Source organism: Psittacula echo (genome assembly GCF_963264785.1).
Source record: "Psittacula echo genome assembly, chromosome: 28".
In the NCBI taxonomy this organism is placed as follows: domain Eukaryota; kingdom Metazoa; phylum Chordata; class Aves; order Psittaciformes; family Psittacidae; genus Psittacula; species Psittacula echo.
This window is the reverse complement of record NC_137763.1, coordinates 1550992-1574134: the sequence shown is the minus strand read 5'-3', so window position 1 is coordinate 1574134 and position 23143 is coordinate 1550992. Positions and strand designations below refer to the sequence as shown.

Here is a 23143-nt window from a genome sequence, read left to right as displayed (position 1 = left end):
TCCGGGTCCTTGGCCCGTCCCGGGGGCCGCCATTTTGGGAGGGGACAACGGGGTGTCATGGCGCCGCGCTGCGCCCACATCCGGGTCCCTCCGGCCGCCTTCCTGTGTGTAGGGGGAAGGGGGGGAAATGGAGGCGTCGGTGCCCGCGCTTCCGTCCGCGCTCAGCGGGGCCCTGAGGCCTTAAGGCGGCAGCTGGAGGGGGGGTCCCGTTAAAACCCGAGGGAACCGGGGCTGGGGGGGACCGCGGGGCAGAGCAGGGAGCGGTTATGGAGACAGCGGGATAGGGGAGAGGCGGCCAAGATGGCGGCGCCCATGGCGGGCTGAGCGCTCCGTACAGCGCGGGGCTGCCTGGGACGAGGCTCGGCCGCCGCGGGGGTAAAGGGCAGCTCCGGGGGGGGGGGCAGGAATGGCGGCGCCCGCAGCTCCGCGGGGTTGATGGCGGAAGGGGGAGGGTCAGGAACCCTTCAAGGGGCGGGGCTGCGCGGGGCGGGCCGCGCCGTTACCGCGCTCTGCAGCCCCGGGGCCTCTCCCGCCGGTGCCGTGCCCGGAAGGGGGACGTGAGGGGTGCGGGAACGGTGGCAGCGGTTTGCGGGGCTCCCCCCCTTCTGCGCTGCCAACATGGCGGCGCCCGGTTCCCCCCCCCACTCCCAACCCAAAGATGGCGCCGCCCGAGCAGGGAGGGGGCGTGGCCTCGCTTAGCCCCGCCCCCGCCGCCCGTCCCGCCCTGCCCTGCGCGGGCGGGGAGCGGAGCCGCCGCTTGGACACAGGCGCAAGATGGCGGCTCCCAGCGCGGCGTGAGGGCGCCCGCGGCCAACGGCAGCGCCGCTGCGGGCCCGCTCCGAGCCTCGGGCAACGACCGGCGGCGGGGGGCGGCAGCGGGGGGCGCGGCGCAGCCGCCGCGGCGGGAAGAGGGCGGCCGGGAGCCGGGAGGGGTCAGCGGTGAGCGGCGGGGGGGGGGAGGCGGCCGCCGCCATTTTCCGCCCGGGCGGCTACAAGATGGCGGCTTCCAGGGCCCGGGCGGGAGAAGGGGGGGGGGGGAAGCCGGGGGAGGGGCAATGGACGGGGGGCAATTGATGGGGGGGGAATGATCCATTTTGGCGATGGGGGGGTGAATGCATAGAACTGCCCCGGGGGGGCGGTTGTGGGGGGGGGGGAATTCCCTTCCCCGGGGCTATTGCGATGGCGGGAGCCGGGAATTGTGCCCCCCCCCCCGGTGGTTGCGGTGGAGGAGGCGTTAATTGCCCCCCCCGGGCTTAATTGCAGTGGCGGGAACAGCGGTAATTGCCCCCCCCGGGGTAGTTATAATGGGGTGGCGGGGCCGTTCATTGGGTGTTGCTGTGGTTGATTGCAATGGGGGGAGCAGGGAATTGCCCCCAGGGGGCATTGCAGTGGTGGTGGGGGCAATTATTGCTCGCGGGGGGCAATAGTGTGAGGGGGGTGTTGTCACTTTAAGAGGTGTTCTATGGGGGGGGGGCTATTGCTGCTATGGGGGTAGCATTGGCACTACGGGGGGGGCCGCTACAGGGAGAGCTTTAGGGGGGGTCATTGTCTCTATGGGGGGGCTCTATGGACGGGCTCATTATGGGGGTGTCCATGGGGGGTTCCGTGGACGGGCTCATTATGGGGGTGTCCATGGGGGGGTCTCTATGGGGGTTTCCATGGACGGGCTCATTATGGGGGTGTCCATGGGGGGGGTCTCTATGGACGGGCTCATTATGGGGGTGTCCATGGGGGGGTCTCTATGGGGGTTTCCATGGACGGGCTCATTATGGGGGTGTCCATGGGGGGGTCTCTATGGGGGTTTCCATGGGTGGGCTCATTATGGGGGTGTCCATGGGGGGGGTCTCTATGGACGGGCTCATTATGGGGGTGTCCATGGGGGGGGTCTCTATGGGGGTTTCCATGGACGGGCTCATTATGGGGGTGTCCATGGGGGGGGTCTCTATGGACGGGCTCATTATGGGGGTGTCCATGGGGGGGTCTCACCCCGTGTCCGTCCGTCCCCCCCCCGCAGGTGCTCGAGGGGCTGATGGCGGCCCCGGGCGGGGGGGGCTCCCCCCCGCGCGCCGCCGCGGCCCCCCCCGCGCTGCAGCCGCGCTGGAAGCGGGTCCTGGGCTGGTCGGGGCCGGTGCCGCGGCCGCGCCACGGGCACCGCGCGGTGGCCATCAAGGAGCTGATCGTGGTGTTCGGGGGGGGCAACGAGGGCATCGTGGATGAGCTGCACGTGTACAACACCGGTGAGCGGGGGGGCAATGGGGATCAATGGGGGGGCAGTGGGGGGGGCATCAGTGAGGGTGGTAATAGGGGATCAATGGGGGATCAATGGGCAGGCAGTGGGGGGGTCATGGGGGCATCAGGGTGGTAATGGGGGATCAATGGGCAGGCAGTGGGGGGGTCATGGGGGCATCAGCGAGGGTGGTAATAGGGGATCAATGGGGGATCAATGGGCAGGCAGTGGGGGGGTCATGGGGGCATCAGTGAGGGTGGTAATAGGGGATCAATGGGGGGGCAATGGGGGATCAATGGGGAGGCAGTGGGGGGGTCATGGGGGCATCAGTGAGGGTGGTAATAGGGGATCAATGGGGGGCAATGGGGAGGCAGTGGGGGGGTCATGAGGGCATCAGTGAGGGTGGTAATAGGGGATCAATGGGGGATCAATGGGCAGGCAGTGGGGGGATCATGGGGGCATCAGTGAGGGTGGTAATAGGGGATCAATGGGGGGGCAATGGGGGATCAATGGGGAGGCAGTGGGGGGGTCATGGGGGCATCAGTGAGGGTGGTAATAGGGGATCAATGGGGGGCAATGGGGAGGCAGTGGGGGGGTCATGAGGGCATCAGTGAGGGTGGTAATAGGGGATCAATGGGGGGGCAATGGGGGATCAATGGGGAGGCAGTGGGGGGGTCATGGGGGCATCAGTGAGGGTGGTAATAGGGGATCAATGGGGGGGCAATGGGGGGTAATGGGGGATCAATGGGAGCAGTAATGGCAGGGTTAATGGGGCAGAAATGGGGGTGGTAATGGGGGGGTGGTAATCAGCGATCAATGAGGTGCTAATGGGGTGTCAATAAGGAGGTCAATAGGGTGGCAATGGGGTGGCAACGTGGGGGTAATGGGGGCATCAGTGGGTTGGTAATGGGGGATCACTGGGGGTGGCAATAGGGATGTCCCTGGGGACATCAATAGAGCAGCAGGGAGGTGGTAATGGGGGTGTCAATGGAAATGGCACCGCGAGATCAATGGGGTGTGAGTGGGGCATCAATGGGGGTGACAATGGGGGGGGCAATGGGCCAGCAGTGGGGGCATCAATGGGGTGTCAGTGGGGGTGACAATGGGGGGGCAATGGGGGTGTCAGTGGGGTGGCAATGGGGTTGCCCCATGGGGTGGCAATGGGGGGGTTCAATGGGGTGTCCCCATGGGCGGTCAATGGGGGGGTGTCAATGCTGGGTTCCCCCCCCCGCCCCCTGTCCATAATGGGCTCGCTCAGGCCCCGGGATGACCCCACTGGGCTTGGGGGCGGGGGGGGGATGTCCCAGCCGGCAGCAGGGCGGCTCCATGGGCGGGCCCGGCGGGGCTGACCCCGCCTCCCCCCGCAGCCACCAACCAATGGTTCATCCCGGCCGTGCGCGGGGACATCCCCCCCGGCTGCGCCGCCTACGGCTTCGTCTGCGACGGGACCCGGCTGCTGGTGTTCGGCGGCATGGTGGAGTACGGCAAGTACAGCAACGACCTCTATGAGCTGCAGGTATGGGGCTGTGGGGCTATGGGGTGTGCTATGGGGCTGGTGGAGTACGGCAAGTACAGCAACGACCTCTATGAGCTGCAGGTATGGGGCTGTGGGGGCTATGGGGTGTGCTATGGGGCTGGTGGAGTACGGCAAGTACAGCAACGACCTCTATGAGCTGCAGGTATGGGGCTGTGGGGCTATGGGGTGTGCTATGGGGCTGGTGGAGTACGGCAAGTACAGCAACGACCTCTATGAGCTGCAGGTATGGGGCTGTGGGGGCTATGGGGTGTGCTATGGGGCTGGTGGAGTACGGCAAGTACAGCAACGACCTCTATGAGCTGCAGGTATGGGGCTGTGGGGCTATGGGGTGTGCTATGGGGCTGGTGGAGTACGGCAAGTACAGCAACGACCTCTATGAGCTGCAGGTATGGGGCTGTGGGGCTATGGGGTGTGCTATGGGGCTGGTGGAGTACGGCAAGTACAGCAACGACCTCTATGAGCTGCAGGTATGGGGCTATGGGGCTATGGGGTGTGCTATGGGGCTATGGGGTGTGCTATGGGGCTGGTGGAGTACGGCAAGTACAGCAACGACCTCTATGAGCTGCAGGTATGGGGCTGTGGGGCTATGGGGTGTGCTATGGGGCTATGGGGTGTGCTATGGGGGCTATGGGGTGTGCTATGGGGCTATGGGGTGTGCTATGGGGGCTATGGGGTGTGCTATGGGGCTATGGGGTGTGCTATGGGGCTATGGGGTGTGCTATGGGGGCTATGGGGTGTGCTATGGGGGCTATGGGGTGTGCTATGGGGCTATGGGGTGTGCTATGGGGGCTATGGGGTGTGCTATGGGGCTATGGGGTGTGCTATGGGGGCTATGGGGTGTGCTATGGGGGCTATGGGGTGTGCTATGGGGCTATGGGGTGTGCTATGGGGGAGTCTTTAGAGGGGGGTTACTGCCGGTATGGGGGGGGGTTGTTGTGGGGGTCTCTATGGGAGCGTCCCTGTAGCTATGGGGGGAGCGCTGTGGGGGAGTCACCATCGCTATGGAGCCCCATTACCAGGAGTCACCCCCGCTATGGGGATGCCGGTGTTGTTATGGGGGTGTCTGTGTCTCGCTATGGGTTCTTATGGGGCTGCCCCATAGAAGCCGGGGCAGCCCCTAACCCCCCCCCCCCCCCCCCCCCCAAGGCGAGCCGCTGGGAATGGAAGCGGCTGAAGGCGAAGACCCCCAAGAACGGGCCCCCCCCGTGCCCGCGCCTGGGCCACAGCTTCTCGCTGGTGGGCAACAAGTGCTACCTCTTCGGGGGGCTGGCCAACGACAGCGAGGACCCCAAGAACAACATCCCCCGGTGAGCAGGGGGGGGCCCCCCATGGCGCCCCACGGCCGCCAGCCCCCCCCCCCCTCCCTCCCCCGGTGCGTGACGGCCTCCATCCTGCCCCATAGGTACCTGAATGACCTGTACGTGCTGGAGCTGCGCGCGGGCTCGGGGGTGCTGGCCTGGGACATCCCCATCACCTACGGGGTGCTGCCGCCGCCGCGCGAGTCCCACACGGCCGTGGTGTACACGGAGCGCGCGGCGCGGCGCTCGCGCCTCGTCATCTACGGCGGCATGAGCGGCTGCCGGCTCGGAGACCTCTGGACCCTGGACATCGGTGAGGGGGGAGTGAGGATGGGGGCAGGACAGTGCCCGGGGGGGGGGGCAGCGCAGCTCGGGGCCGGCTCCTTGCTGGTCGTGCTGGTGCCATTGGTGTCCCTGGTGCCGTTGGTGTCCCTGATGCCGTTGGTGTCGCTGATGCCGTTGATGCCATTGGTGCCATTGATGCCATTGGTGTCACTGATGCCGTTGATGCCATTGGTGCCGTTGATGCCCTTGGTTGCGTTGATGCCATTGGTGCCCTGGTGCTGTTGGTGCCGTTGATGCCATTGGTGTCCCTGATGCCGTTGGTGTCGCTGATGCCGTTGATGCCATTGGTGCCATTGATGCCATTGGTGTCACTGATGCCGTTGATGCCATTGGTGCCGTCGGTGCCATTGGTGCCGTTGATGCCCTTGGTTGCGTTGATGCCATTGGTGCCCTGGTGCTGTTGGTGCCGTTGATGCCATTGGTGTCACTGATGGCGTTGGTGGCGTTGATGCCGTTGGTGGCGTTGATGCCGTTGGTGCCATTGATGCCATTGGTGCCATTGATGCCGTTGGTGGCGTTGATGCCGTTGGTGGCGTTGATGCCGTTGGTGGCGTTGATGCCGTTGGTGCCGTTGGTGCCATTGATGCCATTGGTGCCATTGATGCCATTCGTGTCCCTGGTGCCGTTGGTGCCGTTGATGCCGTTGGTGCCGTTGATGCCATTGGTGCCGTTGATGCCGTTGGTGCCCCTGATGCCGTTGGTGGCGTTGATGCCATTGGTGCCCCTGATGCCGTTGGTGCCGTTGATGCCATTGGTGCCCCTGGTGCTGTTGGTGCCGTTGATGCCATTGGTGTCACTGATGCCATTGGTGGCGTTGATGCTATTGGCGTCTCTGGTGCTGTTGGTGCCATTGGTGTGCCTGGTGCTATTGGTGTTCCTGGTGCCACTGATGCCATTGGTGTCTCTGGTGCAGTGGTGCCATTGGTGTCAGTGCTGCCGTTGGTGTCACTGGAGGCATTGGTTTCAGTGGTGTCATTGGCGCCATTGATTCCACGGGTGTGTTTGGTGCTGTTGATGCCGTTGGTGTCATTGGTACCATTGATGCTATTGGGGGCCTTCATGCTGTTAGTGCCATTGGTATCATCGATGCCACTGATGTCATTGGTGCCATTGATGTTCTTGGTGTCACTGATGCTATTGGTGCCATTGATGTCCTCGGTGCCATTGGTGCCATTGATGTCACTGATGCCATTGGTGCCATTGATGTCACTGATGCCATTGGTACCATTGATGTCCCTGATGCCATTGGTGCCATTGATGTCCTTGGTGCCATTGGTGCCATTGATGTCCCTGATGCCATTGGTGCCATTGATGTCACTGATGCCATTGGTGCCATTGATGTCCCTGATGCCATTGGTGCCATTGATGTCCTTGGTGCCATTGGTGCCATTGATGTCCTTGGTGCCATTGGTACCATTGATGTCCCTGATGCCATTGGTGCCATTGATGTCCTTGGTGCCATTGGTGCCATTGATGTCCTTGGTGCCATTGGTACCATTGATGTCACTGATGCCATTGGTGCCATTGATGTCCTTGGTGCCATTGGTGCCATTGATGTCCCTGATGCCATTGGTGCCATTGATGTCCCTGATGCCATTGGTACCATTGATGTCCCTGATGCCATTGGTGCCATTGATGTCCCTGATGCCATTGGTGCCATTGATGTCCCTGGTGCCATTGGTGCCATTGATTTCCTTGGTGCCATTGGTACCATTGATGTCCCTGATGCCATTGGTGCCATTGATGTCCCTGGTGCCATTGGTGCCATTGATGTCCCTGATGCCATTGGTACCATTGATGTCCCTGATGCCATTGGTGCCATTGATGTCCTTGGTGCCATTGGTACCATTGATGTCCCTGGTGCCATTGGTGCCATTGATGTCCCTGATGCCATTGGTGCCATTGATGTCCCTGGTGCCATTGGTGCCATTGATGTCCCTGGTGCCATTGGTGCCATTGATGTCCTTGGTGCCATTGGTACCATTGATGTCCCTGATGCCATTGGTGCCATTGATGTCCCTGGTGCCATTGGTGCCATTGATGTCCCTGATGCCATTGGTACCATTGATGTCCCTGATGCCATTGGTGCCATTGATGTCCCTGATGCCATTGGTGCCATTGATGTCCTTGGTGCCATTGGTACCATTGATGTCCCTGATGCCATTGGTACCATTGATGTCCCTGATGCCATTGGTGCCATCGCTGTCCCTGTCGCAGAGACGCTGACGTGGAACAAGCCCAGCCTCAGCGGGGTGGCCCCGTTACCGCGCAGCCTCCACTCAGCCACCACCATCGGCAACAAGTGAGGCCGGGGGGGCCCTGAACCCCCAACCCCCCCACCCCCCCCCCGGACCCCCACCCCGGCCCCCCTGACCCCATCCCCCCCCAGGATGTACGTGTTCGGGGGCTGGGTGCCCCTCGTCATGGACGACGTGAAGGTGGCCACGCACGAGAAGGAGTGGAAGTGCACGAACACCCTGGCCTGCCTCAACCTGGGTATGGGACACCCCAAACACCCCCGGAACAGCCCGAAATACCCATGAAACACCCCATAATGCCTCCATAATACCCATGAAACAGCCCAAAATACCCATGAAACACCCCATAATGCCTCCATAATACCCATGAAACAGCCCAAAATACCCATGAAACACCCCATGCCTCCAAAATACCCATGAAACAGCCCAAAATACCCATGAAACACCCCATGCCTCCAAAATACCCATGAAACAGCCCAAAATACCCATGAAACACCCCATAATGCCTCCAAAATACCCATGAAACAGCCCAAAATACCCATGAAACACCCCATAATGCTTCCAAAATACCCATGAAACAGCCCAAACCACCCTGAGATACCCATAAAATACCATGAAACACCCAAACCACCCCCAAAACAGCCCAGAATACCCCAAAATACCCTGAAACACCCACGAACCACCCCAAAACACCCATGAAACACCCGCAGAACACCCCCAAAACACCCCCCCAACCCCCTTATTTACCCCCAAACACCCAGAAATACCCCAGATCCAGCCCAGAAATACCCCCCTGCCCCCCCGTTGTGCCCCGCAGACTCCATGGCCTGGGAGCCCATCGTGATGGACACGCTGGAGGACAACGTCCCGCGGGCGCGCGCCGGGCACTGCGCCGTGGCCATCGCCACCCGGCTCTACATCTGGAGCGGGCGGGACGGGTACCGCAAGGCCTGGAACAACCAGGTCTGCTGCAAGGACCTCTGGTACCTGGAGACCGGTGAGCGCGGGGGGGACGCGACCCCTGCCATTGGGTGCTCTCGGGGCTCCCCCATCCCCATTGGGTGCTCTCGGGGCTCCCCCATCCCCATTGGTTGCACTCCGGGCTTCCCCATCCCCATTGATTACACTCAGGGCTCCCCCATCCCCATTGGTTACACTCAGGGCTCCCCCATCCCCATTGGGTGCTCTCGGGGCTCCCCCATCCCCATTGGTTGCACTCCGGGCTCCCCCATCCCCATTGATTACACTCAGGGCTCCCCCATCCCCATTGGTTGCACTCAGGGCTCCCCCATCCCCATTGGTTGCACTCAGGGCTTCCCCATCCCCATTGGTTACACTCCGGGATCCCCCATCCCCATTGGTTACACTCAGGGCTCCCCCATCCCCATTGGTTACACTCCGGGATCCCCCATCCCCATTGGTTGCACTCAGGGCTCCCCCATCCCCATTGGTTGGACTCAGGGATCCCCCATCCCCATTGGTTACGCTCCGGGATCCCCCATCTCCATTGGTTGCACTCAGGGCTCTCCCATCCCCATTGGTTGCACTCAGGGCTCCCCCATCCCCATTGGTTGCACTCAGGGCTCCCCCATCCCCATTGGTTACGCTCCAGGCTCCCCCATCCCCATTGGTCGCGCTCCGGGATCCCCCCCTAACCCCGGTCTCTCTGCTCCCGGCCCCGCAGAGCGCCCCCCTGCGCCTGCGCGGGTGCAGCTGGTCCGTGCCAACACCACGTCGCTGGAGGTGAGCTGGGGCGCGGTGCCCACGGCGGACTCGTACCTGCTGCAGCTCCAGAAGTACGAGCTCCCGGCCGCCGCCTCCCCCGCGCCCGCGCCCGTCCCCTCCGTGCCCGCCAACCCGCCCAAGAGCCCCGCGCCCGCCGCCGCCGCCCCGGGCCCGCCCGCGCCGCCGCCTCCCCCCCCTCCGCCGCAGCCTTTGGTACCGCCCGTGGGGCTCACGCTGCTGCCGCCCGCCGCCGCCGCCCCCCCCGCGCAGGCGCCAACCACGGCGGCGGCCGCAGCAGCGCCCTCCACTGGCGGGGCCCTGCAAGTGCTGCCCGCGGGGAACCCGCCCGCGGCCGGGGCCGCCGCCAGCGCCGGAGGAGCAGCGGCGAGAGCGACCGGTAAGAGAGGGGATGAGGATAGAGGGACATAGGGGGGCATGGGGTGGATAGGGGGATATGGGGGATGGGGGGGGATAGAGGGACACGGGAATGGGGGCACATGGGGGGATAGGGGGATAGAGGGATATGGGGAGGTTATGGGGGGAGTAGAGGGACATGAGGGAGGATAGGGGGGTATGAGGGGAATAGGGGGGTATGGGGATAGAGAGCTATGGGGAGGATATGGGGGTATGGGGATAAGGGGACATGGGGGGTATAGGGGGGTATGGGGATAGAGGGCTATGGGGAGGATATGGGGGGTATGGGGATAAGGGGACATGGGGGGTATAGGGGGGTATGGGGATAGAGGGCTATGGGGAGGATATGGGGGTATGGGGATAGAGGGCTATGGGGAGGATATGGGGGGTATGGGGATAGAGGGCTATGGGGAGGATATGGGGGGTATGGGGATAAGGGACCACGGGGGCCATGGGGATGAGGGGGGCTGCAGGGGTGCTGGGGTCAAGGGGGGACAGGAGGGACAGGGGGAGGACACTGGGGGGGGGCTGTTCCCGTGTCCCCCCCCTTGACCCCCCCTCCTCCCCCCCCCGTGCCCCCCCCCCCAGGGGTTCCGGCAGTGCTGAAGGTGACCGGGCCCCCCGCGGCGGCAGCCGGCACCCCCCTGGTGACCGTGCGCTCGGCCGGGCCCCCCGGCAAGGCCCCGGTGACGGTGACGTCGCTGCCCGGCGTGCGCATGGTGGTGCCGGGCCAGAGCCCCCAGGGCACGGTGAGGCCATTGGGGTCATGGGGCTTTGGGGGGGGCACACACACCTCCCCCCATGGGACCCTCGATGGGCTCGGGGGGGGCCGTGCTGACCCCGCGCCCCCCCCCAGGTGCTGGGCAGCTCCCCCCAGCTCACCGGCATGGCCGCCCTGGCCGCCGCCGCCGCCGCCACGCAGAAGATCCCCCCCGCGGCGCCCGCGGTGCTCAGCGTCCCCCCCGGCGCCACCATCGTCAAGACGGTGGCCGTGACCCCCGGCACCCCCTCGCTGCCACCCAGCGTCAAGGTGGCCTCGGCCCCCGTCATGGTGAGAGCCGGGACCCCCCCGGTGCCCCCATTGTGACCCCATTGTGCCCCCGGTGCCCCCATTGTGACCCCATTGTGCCCCCGGTGCCCCCATTGTGACCCCATTGTGCCCCCGGTGCCCCCATTGCCCCCATCCCATTGTGACCCCATTGCCCCCATCCCATTGTGACCCCAGGGCCCCCATTGCCCCCATCCCATTGTGACCCCAGGGCCCCAATTGTGACCCCCAATGCCTTCATTGTGACCCCAGGGCCCCCATTGCCCCCCTGCTGTCCCCATTGCCCCAGCGCTGTCCGCATTGCCCCCGCGCTGTCCCCATTGCCCCCGCGCTGTCCCCATTGCACCCGCGCTGTCCCCCATTGCCCCCGCGCTGTCCCCATTGCCCCCGCGCTGTCCCCATTGCCCCCATTGCCCCCACGCTGTCCCCATTGCCCCCATTGCCCCCGCGCTGTCCCCATTGCCCCCGCGCTGTCCCCGCTGCAGGTGACCAACCCGGCCACGCGGATGCTGAAGACGGCGGCGGCGCAGGTGGGGACGTCGGGGGGGGCGGCCGCCACCAACCCCCCCCCCGCGCGCCCCATCATCACCGTGCACAAGTCGGGCGCGGTGACGGTGGCGCAGCACCAGGCCCAGGTGGTGACCACCGTGGTGGGGGGGGTCACCAAAACCATCACCCTGGTCAAGAGCCCCATCTCCGTGCCGGGGGGCAGCGCCCTGGTGAGTGAGCGGCACCCCCATTGACACCCAGTGCGGGGGGACCCTGCCAAGCCCCAGTGGGGGGGTTTGGGGGGGGCTCTGACCCCGCTGCACCCCCCCACCCCCCCCCCCAGATCTCCAACCTGGGCAAGGTGATGTCCGTGGTGCAGACGAAGCCGGTGCAGAGCTCGGCCGTCACCGGGCAGGCGTCCACCGGGCCCGTCACTCAGATCATCCAGGTGGGACCCCCATGGAGCCCCCTGTGCCCCTGACCCCTGTGTCCCCATGGCCCCAGGAACCCCAGGGCCTGGGTCCCCTTCCCCCCCTTTCCTCATCCCCCCCTTTCCCCATCCCCCCCCTTTCCCCTTCCCCCCCTTTCCCCATCCCCCCTTTCCCCATCCCCCCCTTTCCCCATCCCCCCTTTCCCCATCCCTCCCCTTTCCCCATCCCCCCCTTTCCCCATCCCCCCCTTTCCCCATCCCTCCCCTTTCCCCATCCCCCCCTTTCCCCATCCCCCCCCTTTCCCCATCCCTCCCCTTTCCCCATCCCCCCTTTCCCCATCCCTCCCCTTTCCCCATCCCCCCCTTTCCCCATCCCCCCCCTTTCCCCTTCCCCCCCTTTCCCCATCCCCCCTTTCCCCATCCTCCCTTTCCCCATCCCCCCTTTCCCCATCCCCCCCTTTCCCCATCCCCCCTTTCCCCATCCCCCCCTTTTCCCCATCCCCCCCTTTCCCCATCCCTCCCCTTTCCCCATCCCCCCCTTTCCCCATCCCCCCCCTTTCCCCTTCCCCCCCTTTCCCCATCCCCCCTTTCCCCATCCTCCCTTTCCCCATCCCCCCTTTCCCCATCCCCCCCTTTCCCCATCCCCCCTTTCCCCATCCCCCCTTTTCCCCTTCCCCCCCTTTCCCCATCCCCCCTTTCCCCATCCTCCCTTTCCCCATCCCCCCTTTCCCCATCCCCCCCTTTCCCCATCCCCCCTTTCCCCATCCCCCCTTTTCCCCATCCCCCCTTTCCCCATCCTCCCTTTCCCCATCCCCCCTTTCCCCATCCCCCCCTTTCCCCATCCCCCCTTTCCCCATCCCCCCCCTTTCCCCTTCCCCCCCTTTCCCCATCCCCCCTTTCCCCATCCTCCCTTTCCCCATCCCCCCTTTCCCCATCCCCCCCTTTCCCCATCCCCCCCTTTCCCCATCCCCCCTTTCCCCTTCCCCCCCTTTCCCCATCCCCCCCCTTTCCCCATCCCCCCTTTTCCCCATCCCCCCTTTCCCCATCCCCCCCTTTCCCCATCCCCCCTTTCCCCATCCCCCCTTTTCCCCATCCCCCCTTTCCCCATCCCCCCCCTTTCCCCATCCCCCCTTTCCCCATCCCCCCTTTCCCCATCCCCCCCTTTCCCCATCCCCCCTTTCCCCATCCCCCCTTTCCCCATCCCCCCTTTCCCCACCCCCCCCTTTCCCCACCCCCCCCCTTTCTCCATCCCCCCCCTTTCCCCATCCCCCCCCTTTCCCCATCCCCCCTTTCCCCATCCCCCCCCTTTCCCCATCCCCCCTTTCCCCATCCCCCCTTTCCCCATCCCCCCCCTTTCCCCATCCCCCCTTTCCCCATCCCCCCTTTCCCCATCCCCCCCCTTTCCCCATCCCCCCTTTCCCCATCTCCCCTTTCCCCATCCCCCCCCTTTCCCCATCCCCCCCCTTTCCCCATCCCCCCTTTCCCCATCCCCCCCCTTTCCCCATCCCCCCTTTCCCCATCCCCCCTTTCCCCATCTCCCCTTTCCCCATCCCCCCCCTTTCCCCATCCCCCCTTTCCCCATCCCCCCTTTCCCCATCCCCCCCCTTTCCCCATCCCCCCTTTCCCCATCCCCCCTTTCCCCACCCCCCCCTTTCCCCATCCCCCCCTTTCCCCACCCCCCCCTTTCCCCATCCCCCCCCTTTCCCCATCCCCCCCATCCCCGTGCCCCCCCTGACCCCCCCGTGCCCCCCCCGCAGACCAAGGGCCCGCTGCCGGCGGGCACCATCCTCAAGCTGGTGACGTCCGGTGACGGGAAGCCCACGACGCTGCTGAGCACGAGCCAGGCCGGTGCGGCCGCGGCCAAGCCCACGCTCCTGGGCATCAGCAGCGTCTCCCCCAGCACCACCAAGCCCGGCACCACCACCATCATCAAGACCATCCCCATGTCCGCCATCATCACCCAGGCGGGGGCCACCGGTGAGGACCCCCCCCCCCTTGGGGACGCCATCGCCCCCCCCCTCGCCCCCGGCGCTGATGCCGTGTCCCCGTCACCCAGGTGTCACCAGCAGCCCCGGCATCAAGTCCCCCATCACCATCATCACCACCAAGGTGATGACGTCGGGCACGGGGACCCCGGCCAAGATCATCACCGCGGTGCCCAAGCTGGGCGCCGGGCACGGCCAGCAAGGGGTGACACAGGTAAAGGGGGGGGGACGCGGCCATGGGGAGCCCCCCGTGTCCAGAGAGCACCCCAAATCACCCCCTCTTTGTGTGTCCCCCCCCCCCCCAGGTTGTCCTCAAGGGCGCCCCGGGGCAGCCGGGCACCATCCTGCGCACGGTGCCCATGGGGGGGGTCCGCCTGGTGACCCCCGTCACCGTGTCTGCCGTCAAGCCCACGGTCACCACGCTGGTGGTGAAGGGCACCACCGGTAAGAGCGCGGCCCCGCCGCCCCCCCCGCGCCGTCACCGCGGCCCCCCCAGCCCCACACTGACCCCGCGGTGTCCCCGTAGGTGTCACCACGCTGGGCACGGTGACGGGGACGGTGTCCACCAGCCTGGCGGGCGCGGGGGGGCACAGCGCCACGGCCTCGCTCGCCACCCCCATCACCACGCTGGGCACCATCGCGACGCTGTCGAGCCAGGTCCTCAACCCCGCCGCCATCACCGTGTCCGCGGCACAGAGCTCGGTGACGGCCACCGGCGCGCTCGGCACCCCCACCATCACCATGCAGGTGAGGGCACACCGGGACCGGGCACCCATGGGAGCCTATGGGGCACCGCGGGGCACCGTGGACCAGGGCATCGGGTGGTGGGGATGGGGAGGTCATGGGTTGGGGGTGGCCTTGGGATGGGTGCCAATGGGGATGCTGGTGGCAATGGGGGCACTGTTGGCAATGGGGGCACTGTTGGCAATGGGGGTGCTGGTGGCAATGGGGGCGCTGCTGGCAATGGGGGTCCCTGGGTGGCAATGGAGGTGCTGGTGGCAATGGGGTCCCTGGGTGGCAATGGGGGCGCTGTTGGCAATGGGGGTGCTGTTGGCAATGGGGGCGCTGGGTGGCAATGGGGGCGCTGGTGGCAATGGGGGTGCTGTTGGCAATGGGGGCGCTGGGTGGCAATGGGGGCGCTGGTGGCAATGGGGGTGCTGGTGGCAATGGGGGTGCTGGTGGCAATGGGGGCGCTGGTGGCAATGGGGGTCCCTGGGTGGCAATGGGGGTGCTGCTGGCAATGGGGGTCCCTGGGTGGCAATGGGGGCGCTGTTGGCAATGGGGTCCCTGGGTGGCAATGGGGGTGCTGGTGGCAATGGGGGCGCTGTTGGCAATGGGGTCCCTGGGTGGCAATGGGGGTGCTGGTGGCAATGGGGGCGCTGGTGGCAATGGGGTCCCCGTGCTGACCACGTCCCCGGTGCCCCCAGCCCGTGGCCCAGCCCACCCAAGTGACGCTGATCACAGCCCCCGGGGGGGGGGTTGAGGCGCAGCCGGTGCCCGACCTCCCTGTGTCCATCCTGGCCTCGCCCACGGCCGAGCAACCGGCACCGAGCGGCACCGAGCCCGACCCCGGCACCGTGACCCTGGTGTGCTCCAACCCCCCCTGCGAGACCCACGAGACCGGCACCACCAACACGGCCACCACCACCATGGCCACGGGGCCCTGCTCCAATCCCCCCTGCGAGACCCATGAGACCGGCACCACCAACACGGCCACCACCACCATGGCCACGGGGCCCTGCTCCAATCCCCCCTGCGAGACCCATGAGACCGGCACCACCAACACGGCCACCACCACCATGGCCACGGGGCCCTGCTCCAACCCCCCCTGCGAGACCCACGAGACCGGCACCACCAACACGGCCACCACCACCATGGCCACGGGGCCCTGCTCCAACCCCCCCTGCGAGACCCATGAGACCGGCACCACCAACACGGCCACCACCACCATGGCCACGGGGCCCTGCTCCAACCCCCCCTGCGAGACCCATGAGACCGGCACCACCAACACGGCCACCACCACCATGGCCACGGGGCCCTGCTCCAATCCCCCCTGCGAGACCCATGAGACCGGCACCACCAACACGGCCACCACCACCATGGCCACGGGGCCCTGCTCCAATCCCCCCTGTGAGACCCACGAGACCGGCACCACCAACACGGCCACCACCACCATGGCCACGGGGCCCTGCTCCAACCCCCCCCATGAGATGGGGACGACCACCACAGCCACCACCACCGTGGTAACCGTGTCCCAGCCATGTTCCAACGCACCCTGTGAGCCCCATGGTGCCGGCACCACCACCGCCGTGGCCGTGGCATCCCAGCCCTGCTCCAACCCCCCCTGTGAGACCCACGAGACCGGCACCACCAACACCGTGACCACCACCGCGTCCCGGCTCTGCTCCAACCCCCCCTGCGAGACCCACGACACCGGCACCACCACCACGGCCACCACCACCGTGGCCACCGCGTCGCAGCCGGGCGAGAGCCACGACGCGGGCACCGGCGGCAGCACCGGCCCCGGCTCCCCCCACCCCGCGCTGGCAGGGACAGTGCCCGAGGGGCCCCCCCCCGGCTGCTCCAACCCCCCCTGTGAGACCCACGAGACGGGGACGACCCCCACGGCCACCACGGTCACCGCCGCCATCGGCACCAACCCAGGTGACGGCAGCACCATGGAAGGGGGGGGGGGGGGCACCGCGTCCATCGCTCACCTCTGTGTGTGCCCCCCCCATAGAGCCCCCCCCGGCGGCCGCCAATGGACAAGGGGAGCCGGAGCCACCCCCCCCGGGTGAGGGCCCCCCCCCCGGCACCCCCAGCCCCGGGCCCAGCACCACGGGGCCCCCCCAGCCCCGCGCCGTCACCAACGTCACCGCGGCCACACCGGTGCCAGCGCCCGCCCTGCCGGTGAGGGGGGTCTGGGGGCACGGGGGGGGGCATTAAGGGCTATGGGGCTCTATGGGGGGGGCATTAGGGGCTATGGGGGGCACATTGGGGATGGGGGTCATTAAGGGCTATGGGGCTCTATGGGGGGGGCATTAAGGGCTATGGGGGGCACATTGGGGATGGGGGTCGTTAAGGGCTATGGGGCTCTATGGAGGGGGCATTAAGGGCTATGGGGCTCTATGGGGGGGGCATTAAGGGCTATGGGGGGCACATTGGGGATGGGGGTCATTAAGGGCTATGGGGCTCTATGGGGGGCATTAAGGGCTATGGGGGGCACATTGGGGATGGGGGGGCATTAAGGGCTATGGGGCTCTATGGGGGGGGCATTAGGGGCTATGGGGGGCACATTGGGGATGGAGTGGGGGGGTCATAGAGGACCAAGGGGGGCATTCAGGGCTATGGGGCTCTATAGGGAGCATTAAGGGCTATGGGGCTCTATGGGGGGGGCGTTAAGGGCTATGGGGGGCACATTGGGGATGGGGGTCATTAAGGGCTATGGGGCTCTATGGAGGGGGCATTAAGGGCTATGGGGCTCTATGGGGGGGGCATTAAGGGCTATGGGGGGCACATTGGGGATGGGGGTCATTAAGGGCTATGGGGCTCTATGGGGGGCATTAAGGGCTATGGGGGGCACATTGGGGATGGGGGGGCATTAAGGGCTATGGGGCTCTATGGGGGGGGCATTAGGGGCTATGGGGGGCACATTGGGGATGGAGTGGGGGGGTCATAGAGGACCAAGGGGGGCATTCAGGGCTATGGGGCTCTATAGGGAGCATTAAGGGCTATGGGGCTCTATGGGGGGGGCGTTAAGGGCTATGGGGGGCACATTGGGGATGGGGGTCATTAAGGGCTATGGGGCTCTATGGGGGGCATTAGGGGCTATGGGGGGCACATTGGGGATGGGGGTCATTAAGGGCTATGGGGCTCTATGGGGGGGGCGTTAAGGGCTATGGGGGGCACATTGGGGATGGGCGTCATTAAGGGCTATGGGGCTCTATGGGGGGGGCATTAAGGGCTATGGGGCTCTATGGGGGGGGCATTAAGGGCTATGGGGGGCACATTGGGGATGGGGGGGCATTAAGGGCTATGGGGCTCTATGGGGGGGGCATTAGGGGCTATGGGGGGCACATTGGGGATGGGGGTCATTAAGGGCTATGGGGCTCTATGGGGGGCATTAGGGGCTATGGGGGGCACATTGGGGATGGGGGGCATTAAGGGCTATGGGGGGCACATTGGGGATGGGGGGCATTAAGGGCTATGGGGGGCACATTGGGGATGGGGGGGCATTAAGGGCTATGAGGGGGCTCACTGGGGATGGAGGTTGGGGCTCACAGAGGACCATGGGGGGGGCATTGATGTCTATGGGGCCGGGGGGGGCTCCCCATGCGCCCCCCTTTAACCTCTCCTCCCCCCCCCCTTAGAGCATCTCCTCGCTGACGGAGCCCCCCCCGGACCCCCCTGGCACCCCCAGCATCACCCCCCCCCCAGCGCCCGCCCCCCCCAGCAGCAGCAGCAGCGGGGACCCCCCCCCGGAGCCCCCCCTGGCTCCCCCCGGCTCCCCGCCCCCCGCGCCCCCCCCGGGCTCCCCGGAGCCTTTGGCCGTGGTGGTGCTGCCGGGGGGGGCCGAGGGCGGCGGCGCGGGGGGGGCGGCGGCGGCGGCGCTGCCCCCGGAGCTGATGGCGGAGGCGCCGCTGGGGGGGGCGCCGGCCCCGGCGCTCGTGGTCACCGGGCTCACCCCCGAGGAGCTGGCGGTGACGGCGGCGGCCGAGGCGGCGGCGGCGGCGGCCACCGAGGAGGCGCAGGCGCAGGCCCAGGCGCAGGCACTGGCGATCCAGGCGGTGCTGCAGGCGGCCCAGCAGGCGGTCATGGGTGAGCGGGGGGTGTGGGGCACGGGGGGGTTATGGGGATGGGGGGGGGATGTGGGGCACTGGGGGGTTATGGGGATGGGGGGCACTGGGGGGTTATGGGGATGTGGGGGGGATGGGGGGCACTGGGGGGTTATGGGGATGTGGGGGGGATGTGGGGCACTGGGGGGTTATGGGGATGGGGGGCACTGGGGGGTTATGGGGATGTGGGGGGGATGGGGGGCACTGGGGGGTTATGGGGATGCTGTGGGGATGGGGGGCACTGGGGGGTTATGGGGATGGGGGGCACTGGGGGGTTATGGGGATGCTGTGGGGATGGGGGGCACTGGGGGGTTATGGGGATGCTGTGGGGATGGGGGGCACTGGGGGGTTATGGGGATGTGGGGGGGATGTGGGGCACTGGGGGGTTATGGGGATGTGGGGGGGATGTGGGGCACTGGGGGGTTATGGGGGTGCCGGGGGGATGGGGGGCACTGTGGGGTTATGGGGATGCGGGGGGGATGGGGGGTACTGGGGGGTTATGGGGATGCCGGGGGGATGTGGTGGGGATGGGGGGCACTGGGGGGTTATGGGGATGGGGGGCACTGGGGGGTTATGGGGATGCTGTGGGGATGGGGGGCACTGGGGGGTAATGGGGATGCTGTGGGGATGGGGGGTACTGGGGGGTTATGGGGATGCTGTGGGGATGGGGGGCACTGGGGGGTTATGGGGATGCTGTGGGGATGGGGGGCACTGGGGGGTAATGGGGATGCTGTGGGGATGGGGGGCACTGGGGGGTTATGGGGATGCTGTGGGGATGGGGGGCACTGGGGGGTTATGGGGATGCTGTGGGGATGGGGGGCACTGGGGGGTAATGGGGATGCTGTGGGGATGGGGGGCACTGGGGGGTTATGGGGATGCTGTGGGGATGGGGGGCACTGGGGGGTTATGGGGATGCTGTGGGGATGGGGGGCACTGGGGGGTTATGGGGATGTGGGGGGGATGGGGGGCACTGGGGGGTTATGGGGATGCCGGGGGGATGGGGGGCACTGGGGGGTTATGGGGATGGGGGGCACTGGGGGGTTATGGGGATGCCGGGGGGATGGGGGGCACTGGGGGGTTATGGGGATGCCGGGGGGATGGGGGGCACTGGGGGGTTATGGGGATGCCGAGGGGATGGGGGGCACTGGGGGGTTATGGGGATGGGGGGCACTGGGGGGTTATGGGGATGCCGGGGGGATGGGGGGCACTGGGGGGTTATGGGGATGCCAGGGGGACGCCATGGGGATATGGGAGTGCTATGGGGACACAGGGATGCTATGGGGCTATGTAAATATGGGGCACCGTGGAACTATGGGGAATGGGACACTGGGGGGGGTATGGGGCACTATGAGGATGTGGGGGTGCTATGGGGCTATGTGAGTATGGGGCACCTATGGGGAAGCCACGGGGACAGAGGGATATGGGGACAGGGGCCTGGGCTGTCCGCGGTGACTGTGGGACATGGGCACAGGGGACAATGTCCCCATGGGGTGGCACGTGGGCAGGGGGGGCTTGAGACCCCCATAGCCCACACCTTGTATCCCATAGCCCACATCCCCTGCTCTGTATCCGTTATCCCATGCCCTGTACCCGTGTATCCTATATGCGATATTCCATACCCCATTTCATGTGTCCGTTATCCCCTATCACCATACCCCATATCCCACATCCCATATCCCAAACCCTGTGTTCGTTATCCCATATCCCTATATGCCATGCTCTATATCCGATGCCCCATATCCCACACTATGTATTCCTTTTTCCATATTCCTATACCCCATATGCCATGCTCTGTATCCCTATACCCCATATCGCGTATCCCATCCCCTGTATCCCTATATCCCATACCCCATATCCCATCCCTTGTATCCCTATATCCCGTTCCTTGTATTCCTATATCCCATATCTCCTCCCCTGTATCCTTATATGCCTATATGCCATATCCGCTCCTCTGTATCCCTATACCCCATATCCCCTCCCCTGTATCCCTATATCCCAATATCCCATATCCCCTCCCCTGTATCCCTATATCCCCTCCCCTGTATCCCTATATCTCAATATCCCATATCCCCTCCCCTGTATCCCTATATCCCAATATCCCATATCCCCTCCCCTGTATCCCTATATCCCAATACCCCATATCCCCTCCCCTGTATCCCTATATCCCCTCCCCTGTATCCCTATATCCCCTCCCCTGTATCCCTATATCTCAATATCCCATATCCCCTCCCCTGTATCCCTATATCCCAATATCCCATATCCCCTCCCCTGTATCCCTATATCCCAATATCCCATATCCCCTCCCCTGTATCCCTATATCCCAATATCCCATATCCCCTCCCCTGTATCCCTATATCCCAATATCCCTATATCCCCTCCCCTGCATCCCTTACCCCCTGCCCTGTCCCCGCAGGCACGGCAGAGCCCCTGGACACGAGCACGGAGCCCGGGGGGGCCCCCCCTGAGCTGGGGGTGCCGGAGGGCGCGGGGGGGCCCATCCCCATTGTGCTGACTCAGCAGGACCTGGCGGCGCTGGTGCAGCAGCAGCAGCAGCAGCAGCTCGAGGCCGCCCCCCCCGGCACCCCCCCGGCCCCGCCGGCCCCCCCGGCGCCCCCCCAGCTCCCCACCGAGGCCTTGGCCCCCGCCGACAGCCTCAACGACCCCCCCGGCACCGACAGCAACGGCCTGGCAGAGGTGGGGGCCGCCGGCGGAGCCCCCAGCGACGGTGAGGGCGCAGTGAGCCCCATTGAGCCCCATTGGCACTCATTGAGCCCCATTGAGCCCCCTTGGCACTCATTGAGCCCCATTGAGCCCCCTTGGCACTCATTGAGCCCCATTGAGCCCCATTGGCACTCATTGAGCCCCATTGAGCCCCATTGAGCCCCCTTGGCACTCATTGAGCCCCATTGAGCCCCATTGGCACTCATTGAGCCCCATTGAGCCCCATTGGCACTCATTGAGCCCCATTGAGCCCCCTTGGCACTCATTGAGCCCCCTTGACACTCATTGAGCCCTATTGACACTCATTGAGCCCTATTGATCCCACTGAGCCCCATTGACCCCCATTGACCCCCATTGACCCCCATTGATCCCATTGACCCCATTGATCCCCATTGATCGCCATTAATCCCCATTGACTCCCATTGATCCCCATTGACCCCATTGATCCCCATTGATCCCATTGAGCTCCATTGACACCCATTGATCCCATTGAACCCCATTGACTCCCATTGACCCCCATTGATCCCATTGACCCCCATTGAACCCCGTTGATCCCATTGATCCCCATTGACACCCATTGATCCCATTGACCCCCCTTGAGCCCCATTGATCCCATTGAGCCCCATTGATCCCATTGACCCCCATTGACCCCCATTGACCCCCATCGACTCCCATTGACCTCCATTGACCCCCATTGACTCCCATTGAGCCCCATTGGTCCCCATTGACCCCCATTGGTCCCCATTGACCCCCATTGACTCCCATTGGTCCCCATTGACCCCCATTGACCCCCATTGACTCCCATTGGTCCCCATTGACTCCCCTTGACCCCCATTGACCCCCATTGACCCCCATTGACTCCCATTGACCCCCATTGACCCCCATTGACTCCCCTTGACCCCCCTCACAGGCCTGGCCCCCCCCAGCGCCTTCGTGCCCCCCCCGCCCGTGGTGGGCACCAGCCCGGCCAAGCTGCAGGCGGCCGCGGCCCTGGCAGAGGTGGCCAACGGCATCGAGAGCGGCCCCGCGGTGAGAGGGGGCTGTGGGGGGGCCGCGAGGGGTTACCATGGGGCACTTAGGGCTCACTATGGGGCAGTTAGTGGTCTCTGGGGGTTACTGTGAGTCTCTGTTGGTCGCTGGGGGTCAGGTCTGGGGCCGTACGGGTCTCTATGGCTCCCTGTGGGTCCCTATGGGTCCCTGTGGGTCCCTGTGGGTCTCTATGGGTCCCTATGGGTCCCTGTGGGTCCCTGTGGGTCTCTATGGGTCTCTACGGGTCCCTGTGGGTCCCTGTGGGTCCCTATGGGTCACTGTGGGTCCCTATGGGTCCCTATGGGTCTCTATGGGTCCCTATGGGTCCCTGTGGGTCCCTGTGGGTCCCTGTGTGTCTCTATGGGTCCCTATGGGTCCCTATGGGTCCCTGTGGGTCCCTATGGGTCACTGTGGGTCCCTATGGGTCCCTATGGGTCTCTATGGGTCCCTATGGGTCCCTGTGGGTCACTGTGGGTCCCTGTGTGTCTCTATGGGTCTCTATGGGTCCCTGTGGGTCCCTATGGGTCACTGTGGGTCCCTATGGGTCCCTATGGGTCTCTATGGGTCTCTATGGGTCCCTATGGGTCCCTGTGGGTCCCTGTGGGTCCTTGTGTGTCTCTATGGGTCTCTATGGGTCCCTGTGGGTCCCTGTGTGTCTCTATGGGTCCCTATGGGTCCCTATGGGTCCCTGTGGGTCCCTGTGGGTCCCTGTGTGTCTCTATGGGTCTCTATGGGTCCCTGTGGGTCCCTATGGGTCACTGTGGGTCCCTGTGGGTCCCTGTGTGTCTCTATGGGTCTCTAT

The 23143-nt window shown here is 65.6% G+C and overlaps 1 protein-coding gene across 1 annotated transcript in view; it reads left to right on the top strand.

Moving 5' to 3' along the window:
- Positions 1-23143, top strand: part of HCFC1 (host cell factor C1) — a 29975-nt gene that overhangs the window by 644 nt on the left and 6188 nt on the right. The window contains exons 3-23 of the mRNA XM_080635889.1: positions 2015-2237; positions 3595-3743; positions 4911-5071; positions 5167-5375; positions 7625-7709; positions 7797-7903; positions 8483-8662; positions 9350-9787; positions 10393-10553; positions 10661-10855; positions 11338-11571; positions 11685-11789; positions 13529-13748; positions 13828-13970; positions 14062-14200; positions 14283-14503; positions 15184-16420; positions 16497-16666; positions 18127-18574; positions 21005-21316; positions 22223-22341. Of these exons, the coding sequence (XP_080492015.1) occupies positions 2030-2237; positions 3595-3743; positions 4911-5071; positions 5167-5375; positions 7625-7709; positions 7797-7903; positions 8483-8662; positions 9350-9787; positions 10393-10553; positions 10661-10855; positions 11338-11571; positions 11685-11789; positions 13529-13748; positions 13828-13970; positions 14062-14200; positions 14283-14503; positions 15184-16420; positions 16497-16666; positions 18127-18574; positions 21005-21316; positions 22223-22341 (5241 nt within the window). The 5' untranslated portion in view covers positions 2015-2029. The remainder of the gene's footprint in view (positions 1-2014; positions 2238-3594; positions 3744-4910; positions 5072-5166; positions 5376-7624; positions 7710-7796; positions 7904-8482; positions 8663-9349; positions 9788-10392; positions 10554-10660; positions 10856-11337; positions 11572-11684; positions 11790-13528; positions 13749-13827; positions 13971-14061; positions 14201-14282; positions 14504-15183; positions 16421-16496; positions 16667-18126; positions 18575-21004; positions 21317-22222; positions 22342-23143) is intronic.